Source organism: Agrilus planipennis, unplaced genomic scaffold (assembly GCF_000699045.2).
Source record: "Agrilus planipennis isolate EAB-ADULT unplaced genomic scaffold, Apla_2.0 scaffold200, whole genome shotgun sequence".
Classification (NCBI taxonomy): Eukaryota; Metazoa; Arthropoda; class Insecta; order Coleoptera; family Buprestidae; genus Agrilus; species Agrilus planipennis.
This window is the reverse complement of record NW_020438971.1, coordinates 61,448-79,377: the sequence shown is the minus strand read 5'-3', so window position 1 is coordinate 79,377 and position 17,930 is coordinate 61,448. Positions and strand designations below refer to the sequence as shown.

The 17,930-nt window shown below is 33.6% G+C and overlaps 1 protein-coding gene across 6 annotated transcripts in view; it reads right to left on the bottom strand.

The window, feature by feature from the left end:
• Positions 1-16,487, bottom strand: part of LOC108740002 (muscleblind-like protein 1) — a 28,143-nt gene extending 11,656 nt beyond the window's left edge. Inside the window, exons 1-3 of one of the 6 annotated variants that reach the window (XM_025975405.1) lie at positions 16,264-16,487; positions 5,497-5,712; positions 2,836-2,940 (exon numbers count right to left, since the gene is read on the bottom strand). In XM_025975405.1, the coding sequence (XP_025831190.1) occupies positions 2,836-2,940; positions 5,497-5,712; positions 16,264-16,380 (438 nt within the window). In that variant the 5' untranslated portion in view covers positions 16,381-16,487. Of the gene's footprint in view, positions 1-928; positions 1,121-2,835; positions 2,941-5,496; positions 5,713-8,649; positions 8,836-16,263 lie in introns of those variants that run through there. The other 5 variants (XM_025975406.1, XM_025975407.1, XM_025975408.1 and 2 more) reach the window with 5 other exon arrangements.
• Positions 16,488-17,930: the final 1,443 nt, after the last annotated feature.

Genomic DNA, 17,930 nt, shown 5'->3' with positions numbered 1-17,930 from the left:
TTTTCTAACCAATTTTACAATTTTAACCGTTAATTTGCGAATATTTATCCGATAGTTTATATTTTTGGCTGCTAATTTTGCCGGGGGGAAAAATTATCAAAGTAAAATATATTAAAAATACTCGTGAATAGTGCATTTCCTTGTGTACTTTTCCGCCATTAAAACATAATAAACAAAATAAAAATAAAAAACAAAAAACAAAAATTCCCGGATACGTAAAATAAAAAGATAGGTAACAAATAAAATTAACAGAATTAAAGTGACGATTTTTTCCACACGATAACTAACAAAAGAGACAACAACTTTCTGTTAAAAGTAAAACAGTTAGTTGATGGCGCTAGAGACTCATTAGTGAAACACAGGATATTAAAACACGTAAAGCCTAGATTAGTAGAGTAAAACACACACACACATACATACATCTAATTTACATTTTATTTATTTTGAGACATACATATGAAGTATTTATGTTTCGATAAATTTAAAAAAAAAATAATTATAACCATAACCAAAAATACAAAGTTTTTAAATTTCTTGTCCTGTGCCTTTTAACGGTTAATAAAGAAGCGAAATCACTAGATAATATTAATTTTACTATATTAGAGCTGTATAAATTTCAGAAATTATATTTAACAAAAACTTTATCACTTAGGCATCAAAATGTAAATATATCTTTTGTCTACGTTAATCATTTGTATTCAATTAATGTAATCTGAATAAAGGATATTTCTCACATTTACTTTTACAATTTCATAATGCATTTTTTTTAACACACTAAATAAAATCAAGGAATATTCTCAAAAACACAATGCAAATGGACTCACCAAGGATTTCTTCGAAGGAACGAAAGAGTAATTGAGGATTAATTAATATAACAGGGACAAAAATATAAATAACTATAAGGAGTAATTATGTGATGGAAACTTACAAAACTTACCTCCAGTCTGTCAGAGCGAGGCATTTTTTGTTGCGTAACCACAGTTTGAGGTACAACTCCAAGTGGCGAACCAACACCAGTAGGGTCCGGACCTACTATCGTTGGCATTATTGGGCCTGGTGCAAAATACGGACTGTATGTACTACCAACTTGTGGTACTCCAGTGAGATACGGATTGGTGGCCTGAAATTTATTTACAACAATGTAGCTACAGTAATGTAGGCCACCTTTTTAAATTTTTTAATCCGTGTTGGAAAAACTTCTGCTCCGATATCAAACAAATTGCAATACACTGCAATGTAAAAAATGTTTATCTAATCCATCAAATGAGGATCGCGATTTAGATATTAGTAAATCTCAGTCTCGATAAATTGCTGACTTATAAAGCTCCTAATGAGTGAGTACAAATACAAGTAGTGTACCGCCATCTAGCGAGTATTTGCTGCTACTGAAGTATTTTATAATTTAATTGTGCCGTTTTACTAAGAACAAAAAACGCACTTAAAATTACCACAAGTAAAAAGGCAAATTAGACATTAGTCTAGAAAGAAGTGGAGGTGGTGCATGTAGAACGAATTTTTGAGTACCTAATGCCCTTCTGATTGTGATGAATTATTAATGCCCTGCACCTCCACCATATAGTTTTAATATATCTAAAAGCCATAAAAAAGGCTCGCACATTTACAACTATTTCAAAACATGGGAGATAAAAATGTTAAATGTCGATTTATTAATCATTTCCATCTGTTATGAATTTATAGATTGATTCGTTCTTGTGTAGAGAAACGAGTGCAATGAACGAAACTAATGGGAAGCTAATGTTCTGTTGTGTAATTGACCTTCTGACACGACAATAATACAATGAAAAATTGCTATCACCTTTCGCTCTATATGAAAATTATAAACATAATTGAAAATACGCCATTTGTGTAGAGAATATGAACAAGCTCTACGGGTTTTTATTTCAGCTAGAAACAGTAATTGGTACAATTGTCCCTGTGTAACAGAAAACGCTGTTGCAGTGAAAGCTGTTCGATAAATTTTATTATGTTACAATCATGATTAATTTTTTTTAAAGAACTTATAATGGAAAAATGATTTCTCTTTTTAAAAACTAAAAAACTATGTAATATTATATCATCACTGAACTAGTGTACCTGAAGCCTTCCTCGAAGTATGGGCCTTTTAACTAAAAATAATTTTAAATAAATTTCAAAACCCGATGCTAAATGGTTGTAACTTTTTATAATATTTATAACTACGGATTTAGTTAAATGTAGATGGGCTCTTGATTAATGTGGTTATATTTGGTTTTCATATTAAATTCTACACAGGAAAGTTTGGATATAATGACTCCGTTTAAAATGGCATATCGTTTATTATGACTAATTCTCAAGAAGTCATATTCGGCTATAGTGACCCAAATGATGAATAATAACATTTTCGCTCATTTTTCTGGCTCTTATGTGTATTGATATTACAATTCGCCGTTCTTTTTCTTTTTTTGGTTAATAAATATATGCAATTNTTATCATTTTATCGTAATTTAAAAACTTGGAAATTACACGGTACACTATAGGAACTACGATAAATTTTCCCTAATCGGCGCCATGATTTTAGGCTCCTCCCATTTGACGGATCCAAATATATGTCTTAAAATATTTATAAAAGTTTTGAAACGTTTATCTATACCTTTACGTATACCTAAAATGTATTATAGGGCCGATGGGGCAAGTTGTCGAAAAACTATCGACTCCGCTTATTAACTTAACCGATAAATTATCTATTAATATCATCATAAGTTCGCATATAGATAAGTAAGTAATCCAAAATTACTGCTGAAAATGTACTTTGCGCGTTGTTGGAAATAAGACATGCAAAGCAGGCGCAACTGGTACCAGTAATAAATCTGTGTCGGCGGTGCTAGGCTCGTGGGGCCTCTTCTTGCCAATTTCGAGGGTGGTAGCTGTCTGGGGCGCCATTAAGGGCGACACTGCAGCGGGCTATTAGTAGCGCAGCACAAGACCAAGCGCAGCCACCCAACGGGAGACAAATAAAACAAACCAGCACTAAATTAATCGGAGCCATTGTCGTCTGTATGACATATTTTCTAATTTATTTTAAAAAATGAACTAAAGGGACGACAAAACGCCCATCAATGAAAGTTAAAATCATCTACAGTTCTACCATCAGTAAAAACACGCTATATTATTATTGATAAAATCTAAGCGCATAAGGCGCCAAGTAAAATAAGTTAAAACGGAAAACATTTTGATTAAAAAAATACCTCTTCAATGCAGTTTCCATTCAAAAAAGCTTAAGTTGTGACTATAAAAAAAGTGTTAAAGAACTGCAGATGGTTTAGGACAAATAAAATTTATATAACCAGCTTTCCGGAGAAAACGGAGTGAGGCAATTGTTTTCATAAAAACTATTTGGCTATTTTATGGATATAAGTAAATGGAAAAATATAAATATTAAGAGAGTGCAAAGTGTGCGATCTGGCTTAAAGCAAAGCCAGCATTTGCAAAGCAAAAAAATCATGCTGTCTTGTATTCGACCTCTTTACGTAATAAAAATAATACCAATCACGTGTACCGTAATTGAGCAATATGCAAAATCAAAACGAGACGATTCAACTTAAATTAACTACAAGCCAATCAAAAAGGAAAAATATTTACAAATACACATACAAAATTTATATCATGACGCTGTAAATATTAACAAAACTTTCACGCAGATATTAGGATTCATTGTTTTGTTTCAAATAATAAAAACAAATTAATAGGTAATTAATGATTAAAAATAAAAATACGTAACAATTTCATAAAATTATTTTCCCATGTCTTAATTTTACTAGAAAAAATTGTCAAATACTTCATTGACTTACTACCAAGTAAAATCAATACGATATCTAAAACACCCATCCATTAATCTCTATCGATTTTACTGTTTGTAATTTTTTAAATTTGATTGTTTGTAATAATGTCTAAAAATGTTTAAAACATGACTTGACTGTTATCAATATTTCGGGAAACAAATTTGATTATTGAAGAGCTCTCCAAATTTGAGTACCTACGCATGAATATGATCACCACTAAACAAAGACTATTAACTTTATAGGGTAGATAGATATACGTGAAAAGCACAGAAATTATTCTTAAATCAATTGCACACAGTCCTATTACTTGCAAAATAGCACATATTCTGATGACAACAAAAATATGTAGACTAACTCCACTGTGAAAAAGTGAACTTCTAGTACGATTCGATATAGATCAGTTCGCTTTAATCGAATAACGACGTCATAAACCCAATTCATAAATATTCGCTAAAATATCAAGTAAAACTCAAATCATTAACGAATTAACGTTTAACAATGCAGAAACCCAGTCCTTCCTTGAAACACTTCGGCGTTGAATGGCTATATAATAATATAACCGCTTGGCGCATGGTGGTAGCAGGATTCTTTAAAAGGTTTTTGCAGGCTTCGTTGCATGCGAAAATCAAATTTACAAGGTAAAAAAGATGATTAAAGCCCTGCGTTTTCATTCCTGTTCACCTGGGGGCGAAGTTATGTAGAAAAAAAAAATGGTAAAATAAAACACGAAGCACTAAAGAGCTCCTCTAATGCATTAAGAACAAGTATACATTCACGAAACACAATGTCAGAATTACGACAAATAAAAACTGGAAAAGTCGAAAACTAAAACTAACACTCAAAATTCAAAAAACAAAAAAAGGCTGAAGCAGCTAACCGACTGTTTACATTTAGATTTATTAAATGAAAATAAAATCCCTTAAATATTCCAAAAATTTTTTAAATTTTGTAAAAAACTTCAACTTTTAGAATGACGTCCCTATTAACCGAATTTAGCAGTTACATGAATATTTCAACTGGAATCTTCAAATAATTGATTGACTTTAAATTGTTAAAAATCTATAATAAATAAAGAGTAGAGTAACTCAATGACTTTTAGTCAATTTTTTGTTTTGTTACAAAGCAAAATCCATAACAGACTGATGAAGCCAAAGTTTGACGAAAAAATTGTTATGGATTCAAACGAAAAGTTTTAGTGAAAATCTTTAGGTTGTTAAATGAGCAGTTACATGAATATTTCAAATGATCATCTTTAAATAATTGATTGACTTTGAAGTGATAAAAATCTATAATAAATACAGAGTAAAGTAACTTACTGATTTTTCTCAATTTTTTGCTTTGTTACAAAGCAAAATCCATAACAAACTGATGAACCCCAAAGTTTGACGAAACAATTGTTATGGATTCAAATGAAAAGTTTCAGTGAAAATCTTTAGGTTGTTAAATGACAATTCGGTACAGGCATGCATAAGAAGGTGTAGTTCGGATTGTAACAAGCTTTTACACTAATCAGCCGGCGTAAGCGCTACCGTCATGACAATAGATAGATAGATAGATAAGAAATATAGGAATACTAGTTTCAAAAAACAACACTAATAACAACAACAACAACAATAGAAAAACAAGCAAGCGTGTGAGAGAGAGAGATAGAGAGCGAGCCTAAGACAGCGTAGCATACCGCGCTAGCCCGCGACTGTGCGGCCTTGATTTGGGCTTGAAGGTGCAGAGGGGGATGGAAATAGCGGCAGGGGTCGCGGTTGCAGCGGCCCTTGACTGCATCCATGCACACAGTGACAGTGCCGTCCTCGTTGGCCGTTACTGAGTCGGCGGGATGCGCAAAGCGGCACTCGGACTCAGCGCGCTTGCACGCCCCGCGCTGGAACTCGCGGCAAACCTACAGCAGATACCCGGCTGAAGCCACTGCACTGGGACTTTGGTCATTTTGGTGGTCGTGGTGAAAGTGGTGGTAATTGGTGAGATTGTGTGGTAAAATGGTTATGGTGCCACAGGAGTTTTTATTTTTTTTTTCTTTAGGTTCCGTTATTTCATAGAATGTCTTGTAAAATTTTTACATGCATGTACTGGAAATGATCACAACACCTTAATTTTCAGACAAATCAAAAATTTCTGATAATTCGTATTTATAATAACCCTTTTGAAGGGATGGTGATTACAAATTCCCTAGACCAGGCCTTCTTAAACTGTGGGTCGCCCAAATGGGGTCGCGTAGCAAAATTCTGGGGTCGCGAGAGATTTTACTGTACATTGTTACCTAATAAATAAATCATCAAAAAATATTTATTTACCTTTCTTTTATATTTATATGGGGTCGCCAGGAAACTCGCAATCATAAATGGGGTCGTGAATGAAAAAAGTTTAAGAAGCCCTGCTCTAGACGGTACCGGCGCGCGTCCTGGGCTTATTTTCTTATGACAGACCTGAGCCCGTATTCTTGAATCAAAGCAACCTCGAATATGTTTAGCTACTAGCCCTTGTACTACAAAGTGGTCTAAAAGGGATACCCAAACGAATTCTCTCAGAATCCACCCCATACAATCCGTACTGACACGAATACGAGCTCTAGAAGTTGGAACCATAGTTGACACTGATGCAAAAGCGTCTGACTTCTAAAGCTTCGTCCAAGAAATTTCAAATATTCTTAATGAAATTGTATAAACGTAAATCAAAACTGTTCAAGTAAACAATATAATTTTTGAGCTTTCTCGAAGTAAAATTGAATAACTGTTTACATCAACAGTCTCCTGCATTCCATTAATTTATTTAAATGTACGTAATGGAGACTGTTGATGTTGTAAACAAATATTTAACTAAACAAATAGCTGGAGTTTGGATTTACTTCTATATAATTTAAATTATCAGAAAAAAAAACAATGAAGATAATTAATAGCATCATTGTAATCGTATGTTTACCTCATTTCCTCCGCACATTCTACGAAATAACCCCTTTTTTGCATGTTTTAGCTTATTCCTTTGCACTACATTTGTGCAAAAAGTTGCACAAATACTCTGCATCTACCGTGTGAGCATCCTACTATACTTATCAAATAAATGCCTCGTATGTAAAACTATTTTCTACTAGTAAATGTTAGCTACATGGCGTAAATTAGTACAAGCAGACTAATTTAATTTAACACAGCCTTCAAAATTAATTTAAACTTACAAAATTGTTGAAGTTGAAACTGCAATTATTTAAAATTAAAACTAAACGGAATTCTTATTTTTGAGAAAAAAAATTTTTACTTCTACTTTTTAATAGATTTGACTGTAATATTTATAAAATATGCCGTATTAATCCGATTTACCAAAAGTAAGTGAAGATAAAAAAATAACAAAAACGAAGGCTGCTTTCAATTCGTTAAAGATGTTTTTCTTTATAGAGGCTCGCAGTAAATAACAAAATTTTCACGAATAAATCATAATTAATGTATCTTTTATAAACTTTTGTTACTTCCTTTGTGGGACTACTGGTTCCCACTGATTAAATAAGGGTGCTGGCAAGGAGGTTGTGAAAAATCATGATGATGATGCATGAAAGGGTGTCCGCAGTGATANTAAATAAATTTCAAAACCCGATGCTAAATGGTTGTAACTTTTTATAATATTTATAACTACGGATTTAGTTAAATGTAGATGGGCTCTTGATTAATGTGGTTATATTTGGTTTTCATATTAAATTCTACACAGGAAAGTTTGGATATAATGACTCCGTTTAAAATGGCATATCGTTTATTATGACTAATTCTCAAGAAGTCATATTCGGCTATAGTGACCCAAATGATGAATAATAATATTTTTTTTTATAGTATTACGATTCATAGTTTGTTTTTCATTTTCTGTTAATAAATAAGAACAATTTGTAATTTTTACTATTTTACTATTAAACTAAATAACTAACCAAAATAGAAAGTTGTTTATTTTCTATGATCAGGCTTTGTATGACGCGTTTGACATTTCCTTTCGATGTCATTATAAGCGGATTCTACTGTACTTAGGTATATGTTGTTTTGTGGGTTCTGTGAAATTTAATTAGTTATATTCACCGACAAACCTACCAATTTTTGATTTCCTGAAACCAACTTCCCAAGGTTTATATTCGTATAATGCGACAGTTTGACAAGAGAGAGTCGATCGATGGTAAATTTTCTCTAGTGGAAAACAATGCTGAATCGCATGACAAAAGGAAATACTGTGTAGCAGGAGCAATTCGGCAAGCGGCAAATCGGAAATTTACGTCATTTAATTCTACTCCCACGTTTCCTTATCATCCGTTTTAAAGTAATTCGAAGTAACAACGGCAAAGAATGTTAAAATATTTTAATTCAGCAGGAAATTTAGGGAATTTCAGATATTTCCTTCCTATATGCATCATCGTATTTGAGAACCGAAAGATTAGGGTCGCTAAACAAATAAGTGATAATTTTGATTATAATATTTCTACCCATTTATAACATTTCGAAAAATGGCTGAACAAGTTGGTTTAAATCTCAAGAAAAATTGTAGGATTAGATTAGATACAAAAATTCTTTAGGAAATTTCTTTGATTACTAAATTTCAATGTTTTACAAAGGTACCTTAGTAAATAAAATAATTTTATTGTTTTAAAAAAATTAAACAAAACAGGGTTTTTAGTCCTTGCGAAAAACGTACTCTTTTTAACTTTACTGTTACAACTGTTCGATTATTTACTTTGTACAAAAGAAATACATTAAGAACAAAAAGGCTCAAAATATGAGTTATAACTGAAACTAACTTGAGCCTTATTTACTTCATAATTCAAACTAATGTTAATAATATTAAAGCAGTAACTTACAACAGTAGGCACCTGTCCAGGTACTAATGGTTGTCCAGGAGTAAGGCCCATTTGCTGCATAAGAGCGTTTTTTAACGCTAAATGATTCCTTCCATTTATAAGGAGCTGATCCTTGAGATGTTGAGGGGGATGGAAGTATTTGCATGGAGGTTTTTCGCGGTTACATCGACCCTGAAACAAAAAGAAAACATTTAATTAAGGACATAATTAAATGATGCAAACATCGTAAAAAAGTTAACTCGGTGGCAGGATTTTTTTAACCTTTAAGATAATTGAAAATAACAAAAGTCGCCTTATTACATACTAGGTTTTACCTGTGTAACTTCGCTCTCGTTGATGCCTCAAATACGTGTCATAGATCATCGACAACCACATAAAATTATTTTTTTTATCCTTCGGGAACAGCATTTTTTCGAGATAAAAGATATCCTATGTCCTTTTGTGTACCACTCACAATGTGTATACAAAATTTCACAATAATCGGTTGAGTGGTTAAAGCGTGTAATGGTAGCAAACAAACAAACTCACCTTTAGGATTAGGATTACAAAACGAGGTGGCGAGTTGACATTACGACATGGTTATAAAACAAGTTTTCTTATTACTGATACAAGTATTAAATTGGAAGTTACGATTCCCAGAAGTAATAGTTCGCTGCATTAATCTAAAACGACAGAAAACAATTTTGCTTATTGGAAAATCATAAAAGAACGTCGTCGGCGAGGTACGTTGAAGTTACTACGTAATTTGCCTAATGGAACCTGAACTGATAAAAAGCAACCATCGAAAATATTGACCCTTTTACGTACTCGTAAAGATATGTGCACGAAGTAAGGCAAACATGCCACGCTCTCATTGTCTCATATTAACCATTCCAATGTACATAATTATGCTTTAGTGAGGGCAAAAAGATCCTTGTGCAAAGGTGGTAAAAACTACTCACGGACCGACACTCCATTTTACATCATCCTAAAGCAAGCAGCGTTTCCGGTCGCAAGGCCCCGTATTCCCATCCATTAACTGAGAAGAAGGCAAGGCAAAGAGGTCCCGGGAGAGACGTTTCGCCGGCAAAAAAGCGGCGGCGCGGGAGCCGAATTTAGACAATGTTAAAAGGGAATGCGTAAATACGACAACAGGAGCAAAAAAGACGAGTAGCCCAGCCGTTAGTTACTACCGTTCCGACTAAATACAACGCTACAGTTACTTGCTAGGTTGCTAAGTCCGAAGAAATAAAGAAGTCGGCTTTTGTTGAGACTTCAAAGCAAGATTTCGTCCGCCTAATGAAGAAGAATAAGAAGAACAAGAAGTGGAATAGTCGTCGCTAAATGGACAACATGTTGTTCGCAACACCCAGCCAAAACAGTTCCTCAAACTCTACCGATTTTCGCCGTTTACTTTTTGTCGGAACCACCCGACGACGACGTCGGCACTTCCGGAGCTTTTTCTTTGTAACTTCAACTTGTATACTCCGGGAGAAGGTAATTTTCGAAGTCGAACGAAGGCAACTGTTTTTCTACTGTGATTTCTAAGCCGCGCAGTCTTCTAATTTTCTCAAACAAGAAAGAACCAGCGTCCGCATCTCCCAAAAGGAATTCCCGCTCAAAGACAAACAGCTAATTAATAAGAAGAGACACAGAAGCAACGAAATGCATCTCTTCCAAGACTCGCAAGAGCAACATTCTTTTTCGAAAATATTTTCACCGTAATAATTACAAAGGGACCGTACTGGTTTCTTTTCAATTTAAACTAAAAACAATTGTAAAAATATTATCAGCAAATTAATAAATAGCGAACTAATTTGTAGATTTTCTACAATACCTGAAAAAATAACTATTTAATTTTTAAAAATGTTACATAAATGCTATAAAGTTTTGCTAGAGGGAGGAAGAATAAATTATTTCTCAATATTATTTATTCTAATGAGTTCCTTTCGTAATACATCATGCAATATGTGAATAATCAATTGCCAATTCTCAATTTTACACATCACTCTTAGCTCAACTGTTTAGGGTCCACCCACACTATGCCGCTCTCGGTTTGCAATCGATCCTATCTAAATGTCCCCATGCTTACATTAGATATTATTGAGGCTTCGATCGCCCTTTAGTCTTTTTTCGTCAGTCACAGTGAAATGTTCAAACTTTCCGCAGAAGAGTTAGCTGCGATAGCTACTATTTTGGACAAAGATTATGAAAAGACGAAGAAAAAATAAAAGAAGGCGAATATTATACGGTATAAAATAATTCGAAGTGATCTGTATTCTGTCGAAACTGCCAGACGCGGATCGCGATTTCGATCTTTTTGGATCTCATCAGCTCGTCGCAGACAGCTCCGACAGAACACAGACCAACTTTTACCTGCTGTCTTAACAGTGCGTTTTAGAAAACACTACAAATGGCGCAGTAAACGCCATCTGTAGTACGATGCTACATTTTAAGATGACGTATGCTCCAATAAGGTCCACTTGTGTGGATATCTACTTGCTGAAAACGAATCCCGGCGTAACCAACCTCAACGTGATAGGCACGTTACGGTATATTTAAACATTGCAATATGCTATTTTTATATAATTTACTTTTAAATAATAAATTCACATGAATTTGTCAAATTCAAGAATACAACTGACGATGATAACGAAGAACAAAACAGGTGTTCGCTTTGCACCATACAAGCTGGGACAAGTCCGGTTCTGCTTCGATAAAATATTTGGTATACATCGGTATAGGAGCAAAATTTAACCGAAACCGGTGCAATAACGTCAGTGTGAATTACCCAGTAAAAATAATTGACCGGACCGAGAGCGGCCCTGTAGTGGGAATCAAGCCTTAGAAAGCTGCATCAAATGTTCTTGCGTTTCTGACTCTTGGAAGTTATACATGTAAATTGGTGCATTTCACTGTTTTTGTTTTCTTTTCTTACTAATTAGCTGTTTGTCTTTGATTAAGGATCCCTTTTGGGACGATAACATAAATGTATTACAAAACTACCTCTCTAACAGTGTCTAATTATTTATTACATATGTATAAGTAATGTTTGACCATTAAAATAACCACGACATATACGTACATATTATGTACGTATAAAAAGGACTTAGAATATCGTCTAATCTAGCGGCAAGTTAAACTCCACTTGATGAGGAATTCGAGTAGCTGACCACTTAAGCGCATTAAAACTTTCGTTACCCTGGTAACGAAACGTGCCCCCTAGCGAGCAGCAAGCAAACAGGGCAGGCACACATCCTTCCAGGGTAAAATACGAAATGAAAGTGTGATTGCTCGTCATCAAATTTTCGCCAGTGCGTCACTTGGCAAGTGTTTAGGGGTGTTAAAACGATTAGTAATGAATATTCAGGGACGCTCAGTAGTCAACCTTCGTTCTAATTATAATTTAAAGGATATGGAATGAACTAACCTGCTACTACTCACGTACATGACATGTCTTTTCCATGAGCAATTAAGTTTTGATTTTCAATATCGTTTGGTATAAGTAACTTCAAACAGATACTTCACAATTATTGTCTAACTAATAACCGTAGCAAATTTAACAAGTTTTAGTAGTTTACGCCTTGTTTGTTGAAACGTTTTTAAACTTTATAAACTCTGCATGATCGTTTCTATTATTTATTTATTTATTAGAAACTGGAAATACAATAGGATAGCCAACCAGCATTTCGTCGCTTAATAATAGTTGAAGAAACACCCGCGGTTGTCGCTGTTTACTTTTTGTGTTGAGGATACTTTAGAAGCTTTTCCAGGCCCGTCGCGTAACAGCTGTGCCGATTCTGTAAAAGAAAGTAACTTTCAAAGTTGGACAAAGTAGTTCCTTTCACGTACTTTTATTCTCTCTCTTTCTATCCTTCTTTTTTCTGCACCTACGTTTAAGTATACCTATTTGCGACTGTCAACTTCCTGGAATCTAAAACTTCCTTGCAAAATTTTCTCGCCCAATACTAGATCCTTATACAATGCCTTCGAAACGCAACAAAATAACAATAAGTAAATAAAAGACAACAATAAAGTTTATGAACTCTGTTGACCAAATCATTAGTGGCAGATAAATAGTATTATCAACTGTAAATGATAAAACTGTTATAACGATCTTAGCTAAGAGATTGAGAATAAAGGAAATTCGAATGAATGAACATATTCGAATAAATTCGAACACAATTTCAATCCTTTTGATTCCAAAAGTATTATTCCCTATCTTTTTGCTTTTTCATCTCCTTGCCATATTTTGTCCCTTAATCCGTTGCTATATGTGATTCCGTTCATACACAACATCAATGCGATTTAATTATAATCGCAGAATGATGACTACGGGATGATGCCACATGCGGAACGGATTGTGCTTAACTCGGCGTATCCTGCCGAGAGCCGTCGCTGCCGTCGCGGCGCCTCATTATCTAATTGAGGCGTTTTCGAGTTACTAACCCCTAATCAAACGTAAAGGATTCGCTGTTTGTCTACTGGATAGCTGCTTTCTTATTACCGATTCTGCCGACTGAGTTAACCTCTGTCTACATCGTTAACATAAACTGCCATCAGTACAAAATCCTGACGTTCTCAAAACTGTATTCTGCATTTGCTACAAATTTTCTGATACATACTCGTACGCATGACCTGTTAGTTCCTTGAACGACTACAAGCAAGTCGTGGATTTTAGTGGGTCACTCATTATACAGAACAAAGTCAAAAACCTAGAATATTTTAGTTTTGTGTCACCCTTAATTAATTAACGGTAGCTCATATTATGAAAAGTGCTTATCATCATCATCATCATGATCACCATCAAAAGGTCGTCTGTCCTAAAATTAGTTGAACACGCACTTCTACTCTTTCCTATGCCGAGCTAATCTTCGCATTTCCCCAAAACTAGAACAACCCACATCCTTAACTATTTGCAAACAGTAATCTAATCTAGGTCTACCTCTACCCCTCCTAACTCCTGTTTCTGCCTCTAATATGTCTCTGACTAGACCTTCATGCCTGAGAAGGTGTCCTACNTGAAGATAAAAAAATAACAAAAACGAAGGCTGCTTTCAATTCGTTAAAGATGTTTTTCTTTATAGAGGCTCGCAGTAAATAACAAAATTTTCACGAATAAATCATAATTAATGTATCTTTTATAAACTTTTGTTACTTCCTTTGTGGGACTACTGGTTCCCACTGATTAAATAAGGGTGCTGGCAAGGAGGTTGTGAAAAATCATGATGATGATGCATGAAAGGGTGTCCGCAGTGATAGTTCTGGACGCGGGTGTCAGACACCTTGCGGCTTTTTAGTGATAATCGCGATATCATCGCCAAAAAGGAAGTTACAACACAATTTATCAAGAAAAACTGTTTAAAATGTACAAAAATTTTCATTATACTCTGTTATTTCCTATTGCTTGTTAGTTATTAGTTGTAAGCACCAAAATCTTTACTTGGATACACGTACACCCCTTAGCGTGAAAAAATAAAATAGATTTAGAACCAGAAAAAAGGTAATAACCAGTTAATTTCAACCACTAAAAGGCGTACGTCTGTGAGATGGTAAATAATTTTGTTCCAGTTGCAGTGTAACAGCTGCGTGCAGAGCTTGGGGGTTAAAATAGAGTTAGAGTGCTATGTATAAGAGAAAAGCTTGGGGCCTATGTTATATCTAAATAAATAGTTTCAAAGGGGACATAACAATTAATATATATATATACACAACTGGGGAGTTAAAAACACGACATTCGCACTAAAAAAATCAACGTTATATTGTTTCGTCATTACGCAAACCAAAAACTTTTTACCTCTAAAAATATTGAAGGAAGCGTTAGAGATCGATATCACATTTAACTGATAGTCAAAACAAACCTGTAGAAATAAAATTCAAACTCAAAGAAAATAAACCGAACAGTGGCATCGAGTACACATCACCCCTTTTTGGAATTGGAAATTGGACATTCATTCTAATTTACGAATTAAAAATTAATATCACTTTGAAGTGGATATGGTCAAATTAGCTACCAAAAATATAAATCATTAGATAATTAGCCGCAAATTAGTTGTAAATTAGCTGTTAGAGCCAAAAATTAGCCACGGTCCGAAAAACCCGAAAAACCAGTTCACTTGAAGTTAGCATGTAAAAATTGTAAAATCGATTAGGAAAATCCTATACAGCTAGAAGTGGACTCAAAATTAGCCGTAAATTAAACGCTGATGATGTAGACTACTAACCACGGAGTTCCATTTTTTTTAATAGCGTCACTTTTCTATATTGACGACCCGACACAATCACTACATCGAGAGAGACGCTTTAAAAAATTCCCTAATATGCCATTAAAGCCAAAAATTAGCCGCGACCCGGAAAAACCGAAAACCAGTTTGCATGATAACTTCAAATGATGTTAGCATCCAAGAATTACACAATCGGTTAGGAAAATCTTAGACACTTAGAACCGGTCTCATAATTACCCGCTAGTTAACAGCTAATGATTAGACTACTAGGGAGTTCGACTTTTTTTTCCATCTTGACAACCCGACAACCGCTACATCGAGAGAGATTATAGTTTGGCACTCTCAGTCCTCTTTGAATATTTCGTTAAGATGAAAAAATGACCGTATTGTGATAAAACAATTTGAACCCCCCTGGTTAAGTAGTGTACATCATCAGCGGTTAATTAGCGGCTAATTTTAAGTCCACTTCTAGCTGTCTAGAATTTTTCTAACCAATTTTACAATTTTAACCGTTAATTTGCGAATATTTATCCGATAGTTTATATTTTTGGCTGCTAATTTTGCCGGGGGGAAAAATTATCAAAGTAAAATATATTAAAAATACTCGTGAATAGTGCATTTCCTTGTGTACTTTTCCGCCATTAAAACATAATAAACAAAATAAAAATAAAAAACAAAAAACAAAAATTCCCGGATACGTAAAATAAAAAGATAGGTAACAAATAAAATTAACAGAATTAAAGTGACGATTTTTTCCACACGATAACTAACAAAAGAGACAACAACTTTCTGTTAAAAGTAAAACAGTTAGTTGATGGCGCTAGAGACTCATTAGCGAAACACAGGATATTAAAACACGTAAAGCCTAGATTAGTAGAGTAAAACACACACACACATACATACATCTAATTTACATTTTATTTATTTTGAGACATACATATGAAGTATTTATGTTTCAATAAATTTAAAAAAAAAATAATTATAACCATAACCAAAAATACAAAGTTTTTAAATTTCTTGTCCTGTGCCTTTTAACAGTTAATAAAGAAGCGAAATCACTAGATAATATTAATTTTACTATATTAGAGCTGTATAAATTTCAGAAATTATATTTAACAAAAACTTTATCACTTAGGCATCAAAATGTAAATATATCTTTTGTCTACGTTAATCATTTGTATTCAATTAATGTAATCTGAATAAAGGATATTTCTCACATTTACTTTTACAATTTCATAATGCATTTTTTTTAACACACTAAATAAAATCAAGGAATATTCTCAAAAACACAATGCAAATGGACTCACCAAGGATTTCTTCGAAGGAACGAAAGAGTAATTGAGGATTAATTAATATAACAGGGACAAAAATATAAATAACTATAAGGAGTAATTATGTGATGGAAACTTACAAAACTTACCTCCAGTCTGTCAGAGCGAGGCATTTTTTGTTGCGTAACCACAGTTTGAGGTACAACTCCAAGTGGCGAACCAACACCAGTAGGGTCCGGACCTACTATCGTTGGCATTATTGGGCCTGGTGCAAAATACGGACTGTATGTACTACCAACTTGTGGTACTCCAGTGAGATACGGATTGGTGGCCTGAAATTTATTTACAACAATGTAGCTACAGTAATGTAGGCCACCTTTTTAAATTTTTTAATCCGTGTTGGAAAAACTTCTGCTCCGATATCAAACAAATTGCAATACACTGCAATGTAAAAAATGTTTATCTAATCCATCAAATGAGGATCGCGATTTAGATATTAGTAAATCTCAGTCTCGATAAATTGCTGACTTATAAAGCTCCTAATGAGTGAGTACAAATACAAGTAGTGTACCGCCATCTAGCGAGTATTTGCTGCTACTGAAGTATTTTATAATTTAATTGTGCCGTTTTACTAAGAACAAAAAACGCACTTAAAATTACCACAAGTAAAAAGGCAAATTAGACATTAGTCTAGAAAGAAGTGGAGGTGGTGCATGTAGAACGAATTTTTGAGTACCTAATGCCCTTCTGATTGTGATGAATTATTAATGCCCTGCACCTCCACCATATAGTTTTAATATATCTAAAAGCCATAAAAAAGGCTCGCACATTTACAACTATTTCAAAACATGGGAGATAAAAATGTTAAATGTCGATTTATTAATCATTTCCATCTGTTATGAATTTATAGATTGATTCGTTCTTGTGTAGAGAAACGAGTGCAATGAACGAAACTAATGGGAAGCTAATGTTCTGTTGTGTAATTGACCTTCTGACACGACAATAATACAATGAAAAATTGCTATCACCTTTCGCTCTATATGAAAATTATAAACATAATTGAAAATACGCCATTTGTGTAGAGAATATGAACAAGCTCTACGGGTTTTTATTTCAGCTAGAAACAGTAATTGGTACAATTGTCCCTGTGTAACAGAAAACGCTGTTGCAGTGAAAGCTGTTCGATAAATTTTATTATGTTACAATCATGATTAATTTTTTTTAAAGAACTTATAATGGAAAAATGATTTCTCTTTTTAAAAACTAAAAAACTATGTAATATTATATCATCACTGAACTAGTGTACCTGAAGCCTTCCTCGAAGTATGGGCCTTTTAACTAAAAATAATTTTAAATAAATTTCAAAACCCGATGCTAAATGGTTGTAACTTTTTATAATATTTATAACTACGGATTTAGTTAAATGTAGATGGGCTCTTGATTAATGTGGTTATATTTGGTTTTCATATTAAATTCTACACAGGAAAGTTTGGATATAATGACTCCGTTTAAAATGGCATATCGTTTATTATGACTAATTCTCAAGAAGTCATATTCGGCTATAGTGACCCAAATGATGAATAATAATATTTTTTTTTACCCTTCTTATGTATTATAGTATTACGATTCATAGTTTGTTTTTCATTTTCTGTTAATAAATAAGAACAATTTGTAATTTTTACTATTTTACTATTAAACTAAATAACTAACCAAAATAGAAAGTTGTTTATTTTCTATGATCAGGCTTTGTATGACGCGTTTGACATTTCCTTTCGATGTCATTATAAGCGGATTCTACTGTACTTAG